Source organism: Ambystoma mexicanum, chromosome 12 (assembly GCF_040938575.1).
Source record: "Ambystoma mexicanum isolate Mex_15411 chromosome 12, UKY_AmexF1_1, whole genome shotgun sequence".
Lineage (NCBI taxonomy): Eukaryota > Metazoa > Chordata > Amphibia > Caudata > Ambystomatidae > Ambystoma > Ambystoma mexicanum.
In genome coordinates this window covers 967,675,358-967,692,016 of record NC_090936.1, presented here as the reverse complement: position 1 = coordinate 967,692,016, position 16,659 = coordinate 967,675,358, and the positions used below count along the sequence as shown (strand labels likewise).

The window sequence follows — 16,659 nt, the reverse complement described above, 5'->3', positions numbered from 1 at the left end:
TCCCTGATACTTCGCACCGGATCTCCGGCCTCCCATTTTTCCAATTCTTCTTTAGATAGTAAATGATGAATTTGTTCTCGAAAATCTATTTCTTTATGCACTTCACCCACCACAAAGTTCTTCTCGGACAAGAGTGACACTGGAACACAATCATCGGTCTTTAAACTTCCTGGAAAACATCGAGATAGCGCATCAGCCTTTCCATTCATACGTCCAGGCTTAAACGTAATCACAAAATCAAATTCTGCAAAAAAGAATGACCAACGGAGTTGTCTTGGTGTTAAAGTCTTGGCGGAACGAAGAAAGGTCAAATTTCTGTGATCGGTTAAAACTGTAACTCGATGACGTCCACCCAAAAGATAATGCCTCCATTCCTCGAATGCAGACTTGATGGCCAAAAGTTCTTTATCTGTAATTGTATAGTTCTTCTCAGCCGATGAAAACTTTTTTGAAAAGAATGCTACCGGATGAATTTGTCCAGTTCTTGGATGGCGTTGTGATAAAACTGCTCCCATGGCACAATCAGAAGCATCTGCCTCCACAAAGAAAGGTTAATCCACATCAGGATGTAATAAAATTGGTACAGAAATACATTTTTCTTTAAGAAATTTAAAAGCGTTTTCAGCCTCTTCACTCCAAACAAATTTTACTCCCTTTTTCAACAATTTAGTAATTGGAGAAATCACCTGTGAAAAGTTTTGAATAAAATCGACGATAAAAATTCGCAAATCCTATAAAACATTGAATATCTTTTACAGAACTTGGTTGTGGCCATTCTTTAACTGCCTTTACTTTACTTGAATCCATCTCAAGACCTTCTGGAGATAATACAAAACCCAAAAATTCCACACAATTAGTGTGGAATTGACTCTTTTCTAGTTTAGCAAATAGGTGATTCTTGCGCAACTTCACTAAAACCTTCTTTACGTGTTCCACATGTTGTTCTTCTTTAGAAAAAATCAAGATGTCATCAATGTACACAACTACAAATACATCTAAGTATTCACGAAGGACTTGGTTTATAAAAAACTGAAATGCCGCTGGTGCGTTGCACAGACCAAATGGCATCACCTGATACTCAAAAAGTCCGTAACGAGTTCTGAATGCAGTTTTCCATTCGTCACCTTCACGAACACGAACCAAGTGATAGGCTCCTCGTAGATCCAGTTTCGTGAAAATTTTAGCTCCTTGAATTCTATCCAACATTACGGATATCAAAGGTAATGGATAGCGATTTTTGATAGTTATTTTATTCAGGGCTCTATAGTCAATACAAGTTCTCAATGTCTTGTCCTTCTTTGGAACAAAGAACAATGGTGAGGCTGCTGGTGATTGCGAGTGTCTAATAAACCCTTTAGCAAGATTTTCCTCAATATATTCTTTTAAGAACTCATTCTCTTTCTCAGTGAGAGCATAAATTCTTCCACAAGGAATTGGTGCTCCGACCTCAAGATCGATCTTGCAATCAAATTCCCTATGGGGTGGTAATTTATTAGCTTCTTTCTTGTCAAAAACATCCTGAAAATCCTTATAACACTCAGGTAATACTCCAGCTACTGCCCCTACAATATGTTCCTTCACCAACCCTGCTGCTAGGCACACTCCAATAGAATTAGAAATGTCATCTTGATCTTCTGCAATTAACCTTACCAAACATTGTTCCTTACAAAAACCTGATTTGAACTCTAAAGTTTGCTTTCCCCAATCAATCAATTGATTATGTAAAGATAGCCATGGCATGCCTAAAATAATCTGTAACTGTGGTGCATCAATTAGTTCAAATTCAATTTCCTCATAATGCTCTTCCCCAATTTTCATTTCCAATTTAGTTGTCACTTGAGTTATTAACCCCGAGGTAAGTGGTGATCCATCTACGGCTCGTACTTGCTCAGGAATTCCCTTTTTAACTACAGGGATACCCAATCTACCTGCCAAACTAATATTAAAAAAATGTCCTGTTGCCCCAGAATCAATAACACATGGTCCACCACATCTTGGCTTACCTTCCCATGCAAAGGATACGTTTATCGTGATGTATGGAATTGCTGTCTGAACTGTATTCGCCACCTGTTGACCTTTTCCAGGAAATGGTTCGAATCTCTTTGGGGTACGTGGGCATTTCCCTACAAAATTGGTACTATCACCACAATATAAACACACATTTTCCTTTCTCCTTCTGTCTTTCTCCTCCTTAGTCAAAGGAGGTCTAACTGAATTTACAGCCTCATTTCGTGAAGAACCCTTAACCTCCCTTAATGCTTGCTCTGTTCTGGGACGTTCGTTTCGGAATCAAGCCTTATTCTCAGAAAAATTCCTTCGCTTTTCCAATCTTCTCTCTCCTAATCTCATATCTAATTGTAGAACCAAATTAATCAGATCTTCACTAGAGGTAGGTCTCTCCACAATATTTGCTAACGCATCCTTCAACTCATCTCTTAGACCTCTATAAAAAATGGAAGCCCTTTTTTCCTCTGGCCAACCACTTTCCAACACTAAGCCCCTGAACTGTGTGATGTAAGAAACCAACTCCCGATTTCCTTGACGTAATTCTAAAAGCTCTCCATCAACCCTCTGGGAATACGTTCTTCTATCAAACATCTTTCCAAAAACCACCTTAAACTCCAAACAATTATGTAACTCCGCTGCTCTTCTTTCTACCAAAGGAACAGACCAAGCTGCCGCTTCTCCCGTGAGATAAGAAATTAAAAAGGCTACCTTAGAAGTTTCTGTAGGAAATGCTTCAGGTCTGCACATATAGTGCAATTCACATTGCATAATAAATTATTTGAATCTTCTGAAATCCCCTCCAAATCGTTCTGGGGGAGCTAATGGTGTAGGAGCTATTGTTCCTCCTAAAAAAAAATGTTCCCCACTTCTTTTCTCTTTAGCTACCCTAGCTTCCTTGACCTTTATTCCTTCTGGATACATAGTGGGTGGTTCTCTCTCAATTCCATAACTAAAACCTGAAGCTTCTGCTAAATCCTCCTTTCTCACCTTACTATTTAACTCCTCCATCTTAATTCCCAGGGACAAAGTCTCCTGTCTAGTCTCTTTTAATTCTGTTTTTAATTCTAATAGTATCTTTTCCAAAGTTACCAAACTCAACCCTGACTCTGGGTCCATCTTCACTCAGGCAGGATCAGATTCGTGGGCCTTTCATTCTGTCAGGAACTGAAGTAGTGGATCCTGCAGGAGTGAAGCTGGCCCACCTAGCCCCCTACGCCTGCCTGCTCAACAATCCAGCTTCTTTAAAACTATTGGCCAGGTAAACCCAAGGGGAAAGGGGAATGGAGAAAACAACAAAAGACAAGAACTCCCACTGCAGGTACTTCAGACTGTCTTTTCGGAAAGTTTTTGACTCAGATGGGATGTTCCTAAAAAGGAAATACAACTTTTAATAATCAATCTTCTGATCATTACTGATTGCTCTCTATATTATATTTTCTCCATTTACATTTACCTGTTGCCTATGCTTGATTTGCCAATAGGCTGCTTCTGAAAGATTTATGTTGACTGTAGATACTCTAGCAATATCCCTTCTCTTTGTCTTTCTGCTCTCTTGCTCTCTTTAGTATCTGGTAATCTTTTTTCTTTAAAATAAAATATATCCCAAAAATATTGTTGTTATTATTGTCTATTATACCTTTTTCCGGATGCTCTAGGAATCATATACTCTCTATAAATATGTGTAAGTAATTACCTTCTGTATTCTGAAGAACCTTTGTAAAATATTCTGCTGTAACTTTTATACTCCAATTTCACATACTGAGTGCTTTTTCAATAATGTCTCTTGCTACTCATGTATTTCTTCTGAATTCTTTCTTTATCAAGGAGAAAAACTATTGCTCACAAAACGCTGCGTAATCAGGATACTACGCTGTCCTTAAATCGTTTTTCTATTCCGTCACGAACAACGGATAAAAACGAGGAAAACATTGAAAATCCAAAATGGCCGCGACGCACGAGTGACGTTGTTAGGTCCTTTCCTCTAAACCGCGCTTACGAATCCAAGGAAATACGCGGCGCAGGCTCGAAAACAAATGAACCTGAAGTTGGTTAAATATAAATATTAGATGTTAGGTTAAAGGTTTTTAAAACACGACGATTCGAACCGCGCGCCTTATTAGTATTAAAGATAAGATAAAATGTACACAAAAATGAATTGCTGAATCTTCTTTATATATTGTTCATTAAAAATTCCTTGCACAATTTCTTATAATACTATTAGAATTCTATTGTTCCAAACAAAAATGAACAGCTCAATATAAAGTCTTTGAATTATTAACATTTCAAAAATATTGAATCTTCACTTAAAAATTCAGAAGTCCACTTAGCTTATCAATGTTAATGAAACTGGAATCTTCTCTGGCTCAGCAACTGAATCTCACTGGAAATCTTCTTCTGCAGACTTCTTCTCTTGTTACTTAACTAATATTAATACTATATTTTTTAGAACTCTTAAAAGGATATAACTCTCTTTTAAAATGGAAACTTTACATGAATTTTACTGGAGCTAACTAATATATGACCTACTCTGATGCATACTCTAATGAAAGGCAGTTGAGAATTGTTATTAACATTCTAATGACATCACAATGCTGCATGCTTAGAACTGAACCAATCATTGTTGTGAAAAAGTTCAACCATCTTGGCTTGGGGGCATTTCATCTTTCTAATTGAAAGTTAGTTAAGGGAAATTGAACAAACTAAAAGAAATGCTCTATTCACTAAATGGAAGTTATTTAATATTTCAACCACCTTCCCTTGCTAACTTTCCTGGAATGGTATTTGACATACCCTATTCTCCTAAGAACCTTGTCCAATTGAGGTACAAAATGTGAGAATCTGACAGGTTCTCAAGAGAAGGAGGGGTGATAAAGAGGAATGGCTCCGTAATAGTTATATACCCAGACTACACCCCCACGGTGCAACGATCGCGGAATTCCTTCATACCTATAAAGGCCAGATTACAGAAACTCAACCTGAAATACATGTTGTTGTATCCGGCGAGACTTAAGATACTATATAAAGGGAAGGCAGTCTTCCTAGAAACCCCAGCTGCCGCTAATATGTGGCTTGAGCATAATAACCTGGCCGACGACACCGAAGAACCTGAGAAGGGGTCCATATGACTAAGGAATGACTGAATCTATGGAAGGGACCGCACCAACAAGCTGGAGATAAGGTCAGCGAAACATCACTTGACGCTGCAACAAGCTGAAGTCTTGATTGGGCAGGAGCACGAAGGCCCAAGCGCGAGACCGTCAACGACCCACCCCGCCTAGAACAGTGCAGGCCAAATGCCTACACACCACCCGTACCGAAAGGCCTGGAAAAGCCCCCGAGGCTCGGGTGCCCCTGAGCGTCGCGAGTTCAAACCGACTGCTGGGGGCAGTTACTTGTTTTGTTTTTCGGTTAATGCATCCTCCACGGTGGAGGATGCGAAGGATGGTAAGTCTCCAATGGTTAAGCCTACGACAAGGGACGGGAGGACGGAAACTCTGAAGATATTGGACCTAAGCCTACTACAAAAGGGGAGTGATGTGGACACAGCCGCATCAGCATACAGCCCTTGCAGGAGTGGGATTGCTCCCAGACCCCCTAAGAGACCACCATGGTTGTACAAATTAGGATAATGACGTGGAATGTGCGGGGCGTGGGCACATATCTCCGCAGAAGCAGAATCAAGTCCTACCTGCAGCGGAAGAAGGTGGACATTGCTCTACTACAAGAGACACATTGCTCTGCCGAGTTGGAGGCGAAGCTCAACGAACACTGGGTGGGACAGGGTTTTGGGGCCTCCTATTCCAGATTTGCAAGAGGGGTCTACACCTGGATCGGACCCCACGTACCTTTTCAACTCACTAAAATGGATAAGGATCCTGAAGGCAGATATGTGATACTATGGGGGACACTTGAACAAAGGGAAGTGTGTATAGTGAACTCATACTTCCCCAACAACAACATCCCACTACACCTGAAAGATTTGAGCTCCAAAATGCTACAGTACAGAGATGCCTTCTTTTTATGGGGAGGGGACTTTAACTGCGTCCATGATCCAATGCTAGACAGGTCCAGCCCCACAACGAAGGGCCCTTCAACGGCCACCACATCCCTGAAAACCACGGCCAATGAATTGGACCTGGCGGACGTCTGGCGGGAGCTGCATCCAGGTGAGAGAGGTTACTCGTTTTACTCGTCTCCACGTGCCCTCCATACCCGGCTAGATTACCTCTTTGTGGGCAGGGAACATTTACCTCAGATGGGGAGTGCGCAATATCTGGGAAGAACTATTTCAGATCATTCGCCACTGTTAATTGAATGGAATCAGACCGGCCCGAGACCACCCATCCCCATGTGGAGGATGCCTGCGGAGGCCTTGGGGGACCAGGCGTTTAAGGATGAGCTACACAAGTCCATAGACAATTTCATAACCGAGAACACTGGGAGTGTAAAACACGTCAGCACGCTATGGGACGCCCTGAAGATAGTGGTGCGGGTGTAAGTCATTGCTAAAGCGGACGGTATTAGGAAACTTCTGCGCAGCGAACTAGACGAGGGAGAATTGCAAATCACGGCACTGGAGGCAGCCCCGATAGACACCCCAAAGAGAGAAGATGATCTTAGAACTTTGAGGGAGAACTGCAACGATGCATGGAACAGGCTATCAAAATTCGATTTTATTACTAGAACCAATAGGACACACGCCGAGGCAGACAAACCCGGCCGACTGTTAGCTTGGCTTTGCAAAAAAGAACACGCCAGACATATAACCACAGTATTGAAAGATGAACTTGATGAAACTCACAACACTCAACAGGGTGTCTACGAACAATTATATTCCCATGTGGACCAGATCCCCCGAGATCAAATACAGGACACTTTAGATGAGATATGCTTACCCAAATTAACCCATGCACGTTCTGAGGCTTTAGATGGGGACATCACACCCGATGACATTACGAAAGCAATTAGATCCCTGGCGACGAGTAAGACCCCGGGCAGCGATGGGTTGCCCCCAGAGTTTTACAAGGCATTTGAACCCTCCTTGACGCCACTATTGCTTGAAGTCTTCCGAGAATCCTATGAATGTGGGACCCTCCCCGATAGCATGAGAGAAACTTTGGTGGTCCCCATTCTTAAACCCGACGAACCCACAGATAGGTGCGACTCTTACTGCCCGATTGCGATGATAAATTACGATGTTAAAATACTTACGACAATCCTAGCCAACCGATTAGCCAGAGTAATTGGAGACTTAGTGCATGAGGACCAAAACGATTTTGTACCCGGTCATAATACGACCATGAACCTGCGTAGGCTCCAACATATAATAACCCATACCGACACAAGCAAAGAATGCTATGCACTATTGTCCTTAGATGCTATTAAAGCATTTGATTCAATATATTGGGAGTGGCTAGTGGTGGTCCTGGAGCGGTTTCGTTTCGGTCAGGGGTTCATTAGATGGATCAGAATACTGTACAATGGACCGAGGGCACGAGTAAAATCTGGGAGATATGTATCAGAGTCGTGGGACATCCGCAGAGGTACCAGGCAGGGGTGCCCACTCTCACCCATGCTGTACATACTGGGCCTGGAGCCCATCGCTCTCTTTTTTAGGCAGCAATTCTTCGATGCAGGCATTCGGGTTGGAGGGGTAGACCACATCATCTCCTTATATGCCGATGATGTGCTGATATATGTCAATAATCCCCTTCTCAATGTACCAACAATGCTGGACGTTTTAGACAATTACGCCAAGGTCTCGGGCATAAAATTCAGCAGAGCCAAGTCCTGCTTGTTCCCGCTCGCGGGACTGAAGGGAAAGGCTATTACGGAACTTCCTCTGGTGGGCATAACCTGGCAGACCACTTCATTCCGATACCTTGGGATTCAGATTCTTCACACCCCAGAACTAATGCACGATCATAACACTAGAGCGAAGATCCCAGCGCTACGTAAGTCCATGGGGTTCTGGTCTAAGCTGCCCTTATCCATGATGGGCAGGGCCTCAATAGTCAAAATGATTGTCCTCCCAAGGTTCCTGTATGTGTTCCAAAATGTGCACTTCTATATTACTAAACCTTTCTTCCGTTTGCTGGATACAATAATACGGGATTTCCTATGGGGGCAGTGCAGGCACCGGGTGGCCCTGTCCACATTAGTCTTACCATACAAATCGGGTGGGATCCAACTACCTAATCTAGAGAAATACTACCTGGCTGCCCAGTTGGGCTTTGTATCAAAATGGTTAGCAGACGAGGTCACTTCAGAGACCCCTCTGTTGCAGTCCATGATCTCCCCGTTACGCTTAAAGGAATTGATCTGGGGCCCTCAGACCCTGATAAGCAACCCACCCTTCCTGGTGACCCTGGGTAGGAAAATATGGTACAGAACCTCAGTGATTATGAAATTAAAGCAAACATATTCCCCGGAAATGCCACTCCTCTCGGGGTTGAATAAGACTGATACCGATCTAAATAGTGTCAGGCTCTGGGAGGGGAAAAGGAATCTACACGTGGGGAGACCTGTATGAAGGGGGGACCTTTCAGGAGTTCTCCGAGTTACAGGCGGAGTATGATATTCCCTCCAGTCAATACCCATGGTATCGGAAGATTAGACTGTTTGCCCGATCGAATTGGGAAAATTGGCCAGAGGAACCAGGCATGAACCTCTTTATAATGCTGCGTTATAGTTTGGGAGAGGGTGGAAGAGTGGTGTCCCAAATATATGGCCATCTAAGTGATACACCTAACCCCCGAAGCACAGAATTACGGACCACATGGGAAACTGATATAGGGCGGGAACTAACAGATAGCGAATGGGTCAGGGCACTGTCATTCTCTGGAGAGGTCTCTAGAAATCACCGATTTCGACTGATCCAGATCAACATGTTATACCGCACCTATCTGACCCCGAGTAGATTGGCCAAATTCAACAACAATGTGCCGCCAAACTGCACTTGGTGCGGAGCTGATAACGCGGACTTAATCCACATGCTATGGATCTGCACCAAGACCCAGACTTTCTGGTCCAAAATAAAACAAATGTGCGAGGAGGCGGGTCACACCAGGTACAAATGGACCCCACAGGAGTGTCTCCTGGGCACCTATCCTAGGTTAGCTAAACTCAAACATTCAGTCAAACTAATGGCTCTGGCTTGCATAATGGCGAAAAGGACTATGGCTATGCCATGGAAAAAACCCGCAGGTCCGATTTTCACAGTGTGGCGTAAAGAACTTGAGAAATGGGCGAACGCCGAAACAAAGGCTTGGGAAGAGAGCTTAACCAGGTCTACTGAAGACTCGCTGGTTGCATGGAAAGATACCATGACAAAACTGTTCCACTCCCCTGATGATAAACCTCCTTGAACAACCCGCAGGAAGCACACCCGACCGCTGCGGAAAAAAGACACCAGCTTCAATAGGTCCATCGTGAGACACATTGACCCCCTGGTCTGGTCCATGTCCCCCACCCTTCCCACGACAGGAGCATCTGCCCTGTCGGTCACCAGCGAAACTGGACTTGGCTTGACACCGGAGACAGTTACTGTTCATTGTTGTTTGTACTTATTGTTTAACATGTTGCTGTATAAGTATGCAGACTTGTTTATTGATACTGAAGTTGGCACCAGAAAGAGGTGCAGTGTTTGTGAATATAACAAAATGCCAATAAACACATTTTAAAATAAAATGAAAAGAAACTGGAGAACCATAAAAAACTCCAACTTAACGGAACGACTGGAGATCACCAAACCACTAACAATGACCATGGGCGAAGCCGACCTAGACACTAAAATAGATATACTTCACAACTGGATCACCACAACAATCAACGAGATCGCAAAAGAAAAACCTTTCAGTCCATCCCACAAAAGAGCAACGGCAAAATGGTTCACCCCACTACTAGGCGCCATGAGAAGGAAAAAACTAAAACTAGAATGGAGGCTCAATAAAGACTGTGGAAAAGAATTCAAACTTCAACAACATTCCGGTTCATACAAAAAGGAAATACAAAAAGCAAAACGGAAATACTACGACAACAGAATCCTCAAAGCACCAAACACCCAAAAAGAACTGTTTAAAATCATAAATGAAATTAAAAACCCTCCCGGCTGCAACACCACCCCAATACCATCGAAGAAATTGTGCAGTGACCTCGCAGACCACTTCAAAAATATAATCATGACCATCCAACAGACCATACAAAACAGACCATGCAACCACTACACTGAAGACACTGACCGATGAGACTTTCATCAAACTCGTAAATCAAAGCAACAAATCTGGCTCCCCCACGGATCCCTGCCCCCCTGACATCTACAAATCAATCCTTGCACAAAGATACCATTGTAATACTACAGGAACGTCCTCAACCAATCAATCTCGACAGGCAGAGTAACTCAAGCCTTCGAATCAGCATACATCAAACCACTCCTCAAGGATACAACAGGAAACAGAGGACCTCTCCAACAACAGACCCATCTCCAACATCCCCTACCCAGCTAAACTCCTGGAAACACACATATATAGAATAACCCAAGATTTTCATAGAAGAACATCACCTATTAAACCAGACAGAAGTAGGCTTCAGACCGATGAGAGGAACAGAAACAGCACTTATTTCAATCTGGGATGATCTAAAGGCTAACGCAGACTCAAACAACAGCACCGTTCTGATCCTTTTAGACCTCACTGTAGCATTCGACATAGTTAACCACGACATCCTCATCATGAGACAGGAAGAATTCGGAATCACGGACAACGCCTTACTTTGGGTCACATCCTTCCTAACAAACAGAACAGAAACAATATGGATGAAACCCTACAAATCAAGCCCACGAGAATCATCATGCAGAGTCCCACGAGGATCATCCTTCTCACCACCACTATTCAACATCTACCTGTAACAACTAATTAAAATCATCGAAAGACATGGCCTCACCTGTTACAATTACGCTGACGACACACAAATAATCTCCAAAATACAAGACTCACAAGAAGACAACGTAACACTAGATAACTGACTTTGTGAAATATACAACTGGATGAACTTAAACTACCTTAAACTGAACCCAGGAATAATGATCATCACAAAAAACAGAGAAGACAACCTCTACATCCCATGGCCAACCGAACTTGGCAAAACCCCAGCCCCAGCATCGACTGTAAAAAACCTGGGAGTCCTGATGGACAACGAATTCACAGAGCCACAAGTAAACGCCCTAATCAAGAAATCTTTCTTTCTCCTGCAATCGTTCAAAAGGATCCTACCATTCCTTTCATTCACCAACAAAACTACTGCCATCATCACCCTCATCATGTCCAGACTAGACTATGCCAACAGCATATATCTAGGCTTGCCTGAACGACTCCTAAATAAAATCCAACGCATACAAAATGCGGCGGTCAGACTGCTCCTTAAACTACCTAGAAGAAAACACATCACACCAGCCCTGAAAACGCTACACTGGCTACCCATCAAACAGCGGATCAAGTTCAAATCAATGTGCATAACCCACAGAGTCATCCACGACCAAGGTGCAGAGTTCCTCAGAAGAACACTAAACGTACATCACACTGCAAGGCCACTCAGATCCAGCAGCGACATCTGCTTGGAACCCAAATCACACAATAAGAGGAAACTCAGAGGATCCTCTTTTTCTGACCTCGCCCCAAAAACCAGGAAGAAACCACCAAAGAACATCCGGAACACAAGAGATCACCTACAAATCAGGAAACTCCTCAAATCATGGCTCTTCACCGCATAACCAGAAAGAATGCCGATAAGGACATACACAGAGGAACTAGGCCGAGTGAAGAACCTACCCGGACTCCCTAAATCATCAACCCTTATAAAATAAGGACATATGGATCTGTAACATATCCACTTATCAATTAAAAAACAAACCACGTAAATCATACCATGAAACACCCCAGATCGATCGGGAGACCAGGGTATGATCCAGCAATGGCACCTGGCATCCCTCGAAGGCACAGGCAGCAATGGACCACCGACGGTAATAGATGGGAAGGACCGGGGATTGATAATATAACTCCACTACCTAAACAGGGATTATGCTCGCCCCCTGGGTGTACTGAAATCAAACTTAGGTCAAACTGAGATAGAGGCCAGCCTCAACCCTGAAACTAGACAGTCAGGAAAGGTAAGAGAAGATTATACCACCCAAGGGACCACTAACAGCTGGTTAGGGATAATATAACACCACTATCTAACTACGGAACAATGCTCACCGAACCTGGGGTACTTAGCCAATTTAATCTGCTGGAACCAGCCATGGCATCACCACAGACACTAGACAATCGGTAAACCAAGAGAAAGAATATACCAACCCAGTATGACAACCTGATACATAAACTAAACTACAGGGATTATGAGACATACAACCCACTAACCAAAACCTCACATTTCTGCATACTTAATTCACACAAAAACCCACACAACCACCTCTCTCACGGGAAACCGCACTGACTTCACCACACCGCAACAACAATCAACACATAGATCGCACCAACAGCATGCGAGGACCCGCTTCGATCCTATATGCACACCCAAGCTCAGCGCACAGTGAAAACCGAACTGAAGCTGCCAACAGTAACACCAGCTCTCACTTTCCTACGCCCTCTTCACCCACTAACCCACCCCCCAACTTTTTTCTTTAGAGATCCGCCTGAGCGCCTGGGGACCAACTCCATTGGTGAAGGTGCGCTATATAAATACCTTTAACATTAACATAAAAGAGGGCTGAGAGAATGAGCGTTTAGGAAAGGAGGAGGTCATCCCACATACAACAGGAAAGCAGATAGCAAATGCAGTAAACCTGAAAAAACACAGCAAGGAGACCCAAGAAAATGAAGTTAAGGAAAATTTGCAAACAGCAAAAGGAGAGGCTCAAGAGAGCAGAAGAGGAATAGCTGTGCAAGACGAGGGAGCACAGAAGCCAAGTGAGAGGGCTGAAAAAGTGGAGGGCCAGCACCTGCTTTTGCTGATCCGCATTCTGTAACTCCTGTTGCAGCATCTCCACTACCCGTGTACGACCCAGAAGTGCCTCTTCCTGCTCCTCCTGCTTACGCTGTAGAGTCTTCAGAGTCTGTCAAAAAGGCACTGGTTCAGTTCAGTAGAAAATACTTTATTTTGAATCTTACTTCATAAATGTTTGCAATAATTCAACAGAGAAAGCAACGTAAACACAAAATGGATTAAGAAAATAAAATTAACTTCATACAATAAAATCAACTTCATCTGCTGGATAATAAATAACATTCTAATCTTATACATGTGTTTAAATTACATCTTAACTCAACTTTAAAGGAGGAAAATTATATCAAATGAGTTGGAGTTTCCATTTTCTCTATTTCGCAAATGCACTTCATTGCATGATCCTCCAATGCCCCAATCCACCATCTGCATGTAAGGGTTGCTAATGGTAAGCCTTTTTATTCAAAACGAGCAAGGTGCTTTAAATGTCTTAAAATAGTGATAATATTTGTACTTTCTATTTGTTGTTTAGCCCCTACATAATCCCAAATACCTTTCCTGTATCTAGCAATAACTGTCTCAATGCATTATAGATTTCCTTTATCTGCTCCACAGATTGGTGGTTTGACTGTGGGCCTAACAATAATCATTTAACAAGTGTAATTTGTGTCAGTTTCTAATTGATGGGATCATGCCAGGCTAGGCTAATGATTTGTTGAGCCTCTGGCCAAGACAATCATATCAGGGGACTTGCTCTAATTTGATGCTATTCAAATAAATTGCCTTGCAGGTACTTTTAGATTTAGAAATGGTCACTGGGCCAATTTCTTTTTTTGTTAACACTCAAACAATGCTAGGGCACAAAACTCATGTAGATGTTTACCAGTTTCTGTAAGGCAATGGGTGTCCTAGCAATTTCAAATGCGTCATCCGCATATGTTAACATAGGGATGCGCCTGGTGACCACTCATGGTAAATCAGTGATCACCCAAGACGTTTTTATAAATGTTAAAATGGGGTGTGGTGAGAACACGCCCTTTTCACACATCTATTTCCACCTTAGCTGGCCTTGATAACTCTTTATTACACCCACATCTAGTTCTGAATTGAGTATTTTCATGTAATTCAATACCTATTACCAACAACAGCTTGAACCATGTCATCAGGTGCCCCTGCCGAGTTTGCTGTGCCACCAATTGTCAGAGAGGTTTTGACAGTCCTTTGATAAGGCAACTTCTATGAAATCTCTCCATCGTTTCTCCTTTAATGCCAATTTCCTTCCTCCCAATCCCTTTTAGTAATTCGCCCAGCAAGTTCTAGTCTTATGTTAATCTGCAGAAAGCTCCTTTAGAGCCTGAAGCAGGATTCATCTAGCCATGAACATTTTACACGCTGTTTCTCCATCTTTCCCTTAGATGTTAGCAATGAGCTAATTCTTACACCTAGACTTGCAAAGGTTTTTTAGGCTTCAGCATAAATTATCTTTGGGTCCAAGCATGCACCTATTAGCCTTAGCCCTTCCTTAACAATCTTTGTATCTCTGTGTGGAGTGATTCTTAATTCAATGGTGGCTATTTGAGGCTGCTTTATTTGATGTTAGGCGCACCGAGATGCTAATGATTGTGCCATTGCTTCTGTTCCCTGATTCTATGATTCTATCACTCTCTTTGCAATAAAAGATGGGGATTGCTCTCTATTCTGGGTATAACTTCAAAATCCATAATCATTACCCACAGTTCAACTGGGACTAAAATATAATTTATGATACTTTTCGCTCTACCATTGTTAAAAGTTACATTTCCAGGTCTATCACTTTTAGATCAGCTATTAGATGGGCAAAGCCCATAATAGGAGGGTTTTTCAAATTTTCAACCTGGACTAGGAAATGGAAAAGCCAACCTAGGGTTAGCAACCCCAGTAATTAAAGCCACTCTCAAGTCGGGTTGACTAAGCAGCAAAGCTGAACGAAGGAGGAAGGGGGCACAGTTGTGTTGCAGTTAAGACTTAGCAGACTGATAAGGAAAAGACCCACACAGGTTAAGATATAAAAATAAGAATACTACATGTGACGAATCGGTAATGATTCCACTCCCCCCGACCCCCAGGAAACTGGCCTAGGACCCATCTTGTGTGGCCAGCAAAGGGCAGATGCTTCCTGATCCAGACCCTGGGGGTGGTGTACTGCAGGAGGATCACATGAGGGGGGAAACCGGCCAGGAATACTGGGAAGACCCCCTTTTAACTTTCCCAATAGTCCCAAACTTCTGATGGCTGTTTGCCAAAAAGTAGAAGTTAACATAACTAACTTTGTTGATGGGGACTACATGTCCCATAAACCCATGAGTAGTGGGATGAGAAAGAGGGCTGAAGAAGCATACTGTAGCAGTAGTCAGGCAATTAGGCCTTACAGCCCACACCTGAAAGAACATGGGAGGCATAAAAGGCCCCCTCAGGTGCAGTCAATGAGTAGGAGCTGGAACTGTAAATGGAGTGCATGCAGTAGTAGCAGAGGCAGAAAAAAGAAGGCACAGTGCTGGAAAATGAAGCAGAAGTGGGAGAACCAGAGGGACGCCAGAACATGGATACAGCAGATTTTACCTGCTTGTTCTGAGAGGGTCCTGTTCCCTAAAACTGTGAAGTGTAGAGGCTGTGCAGCAGAAGTGTTAAGGAGAATTTGCAGAAATGTGCTTATTCCCTTCTACCTTAGAGACCCCCAACTCTTTTGCTGGACTTAAGGACTTTTTATCCTGGAGAGAGTAAGACCTTTTTCTTACTCTATCATGTATTTTTCTTTGATTTGAACACTGTGTTTCCTTTGGTTTTGGAGTCTGACAAACTCCACATGCATCATATTTCTACATTGTGACCCACAGCACCTTCAGTGCAGTGGCACAAGTCTTTCAGATTTCCCAAAGGTTTAAATACCTTCTCTTGGTTAAACTACTCTTTCCAAGAGCAGTGAAGTGAAATTGACTTTACTTACATTTGTAAGTTTCTAGACCCAGCACACACTATCTTACAATAGGGTGATGGAGGGGTGACTTAGTATCCCCTTTGTCTAGTTTCTCATGTAACATTGTATGTTACTCTTTCTACAATTAATGGCTGGTGGCAGTGGTTTACTTTTTACTACCATTGAGTGTTTCTATCGCATGCTGCAATTGCAGCTGCAGTAAAGCACCCATGGGTGCTCATTTTGTCGAAATGGCCCTGGTCTTCTTTTTCGCCATTTCTTGTTGGAAATGCCCTTCTTGAGATTTACTCTGCGTGCCAAACCTTGGTCCCTTTGTTTGTTTTGTCTTTGGTGGGATTCACTGGTGAAGCCCGCCTCTGGCTTCAGCGTGTCTGGCAGGGCAGGAAGCAAGGGAGGATCCCTAAACTCCCTGTGCTTAGTCTCCTTGCGTGCCTCAAGGAGCCAGCCTGTCTCCACTACTCTTTAATCTGTACATAAGATTCTTATGCCTGGTCCTTGACAAATTGGGTGCCTTTTTCACCAACTACGCAGACGACACTCAGCTGGTGGTGGAATTGAGCGGGGACTAGAAACAGGATAGCGCAAGGGTGGAAGAACTCTACAAATCCATTGAAAACTGGATGACAACAGCTGGTTATGTCTAAACGCAAATAAGATAGAGCTAATGTCTTCGGTCCAAGCCA

At 43.0% G+C, this 16,659-nt stretch overlaps 1 protein-coding gene across 1 annotated transcript in view; it reads right to left on the bottom strand.

The window, feature by feature from the left end:
* GOLGB1 (golgin B1) overlaps nucleotides 1-16,659 on the bottom strand; it is a 959,320-nt gene that overhangs the window by 647,173 nt on the left and 295,488 nt on the right. Inside the window, exon 8 of the mRNA XM_069629448.1 lies at nucleotides 13,001-13,114. Coding sequence (XP_069485549.1) covers nucleotides 13,001-13,114 — 114 coding nt within the window. The remainder of the gene's footprint in view (nucleotides 1-13,000; nucleotides 13,115-16,659) is intronic.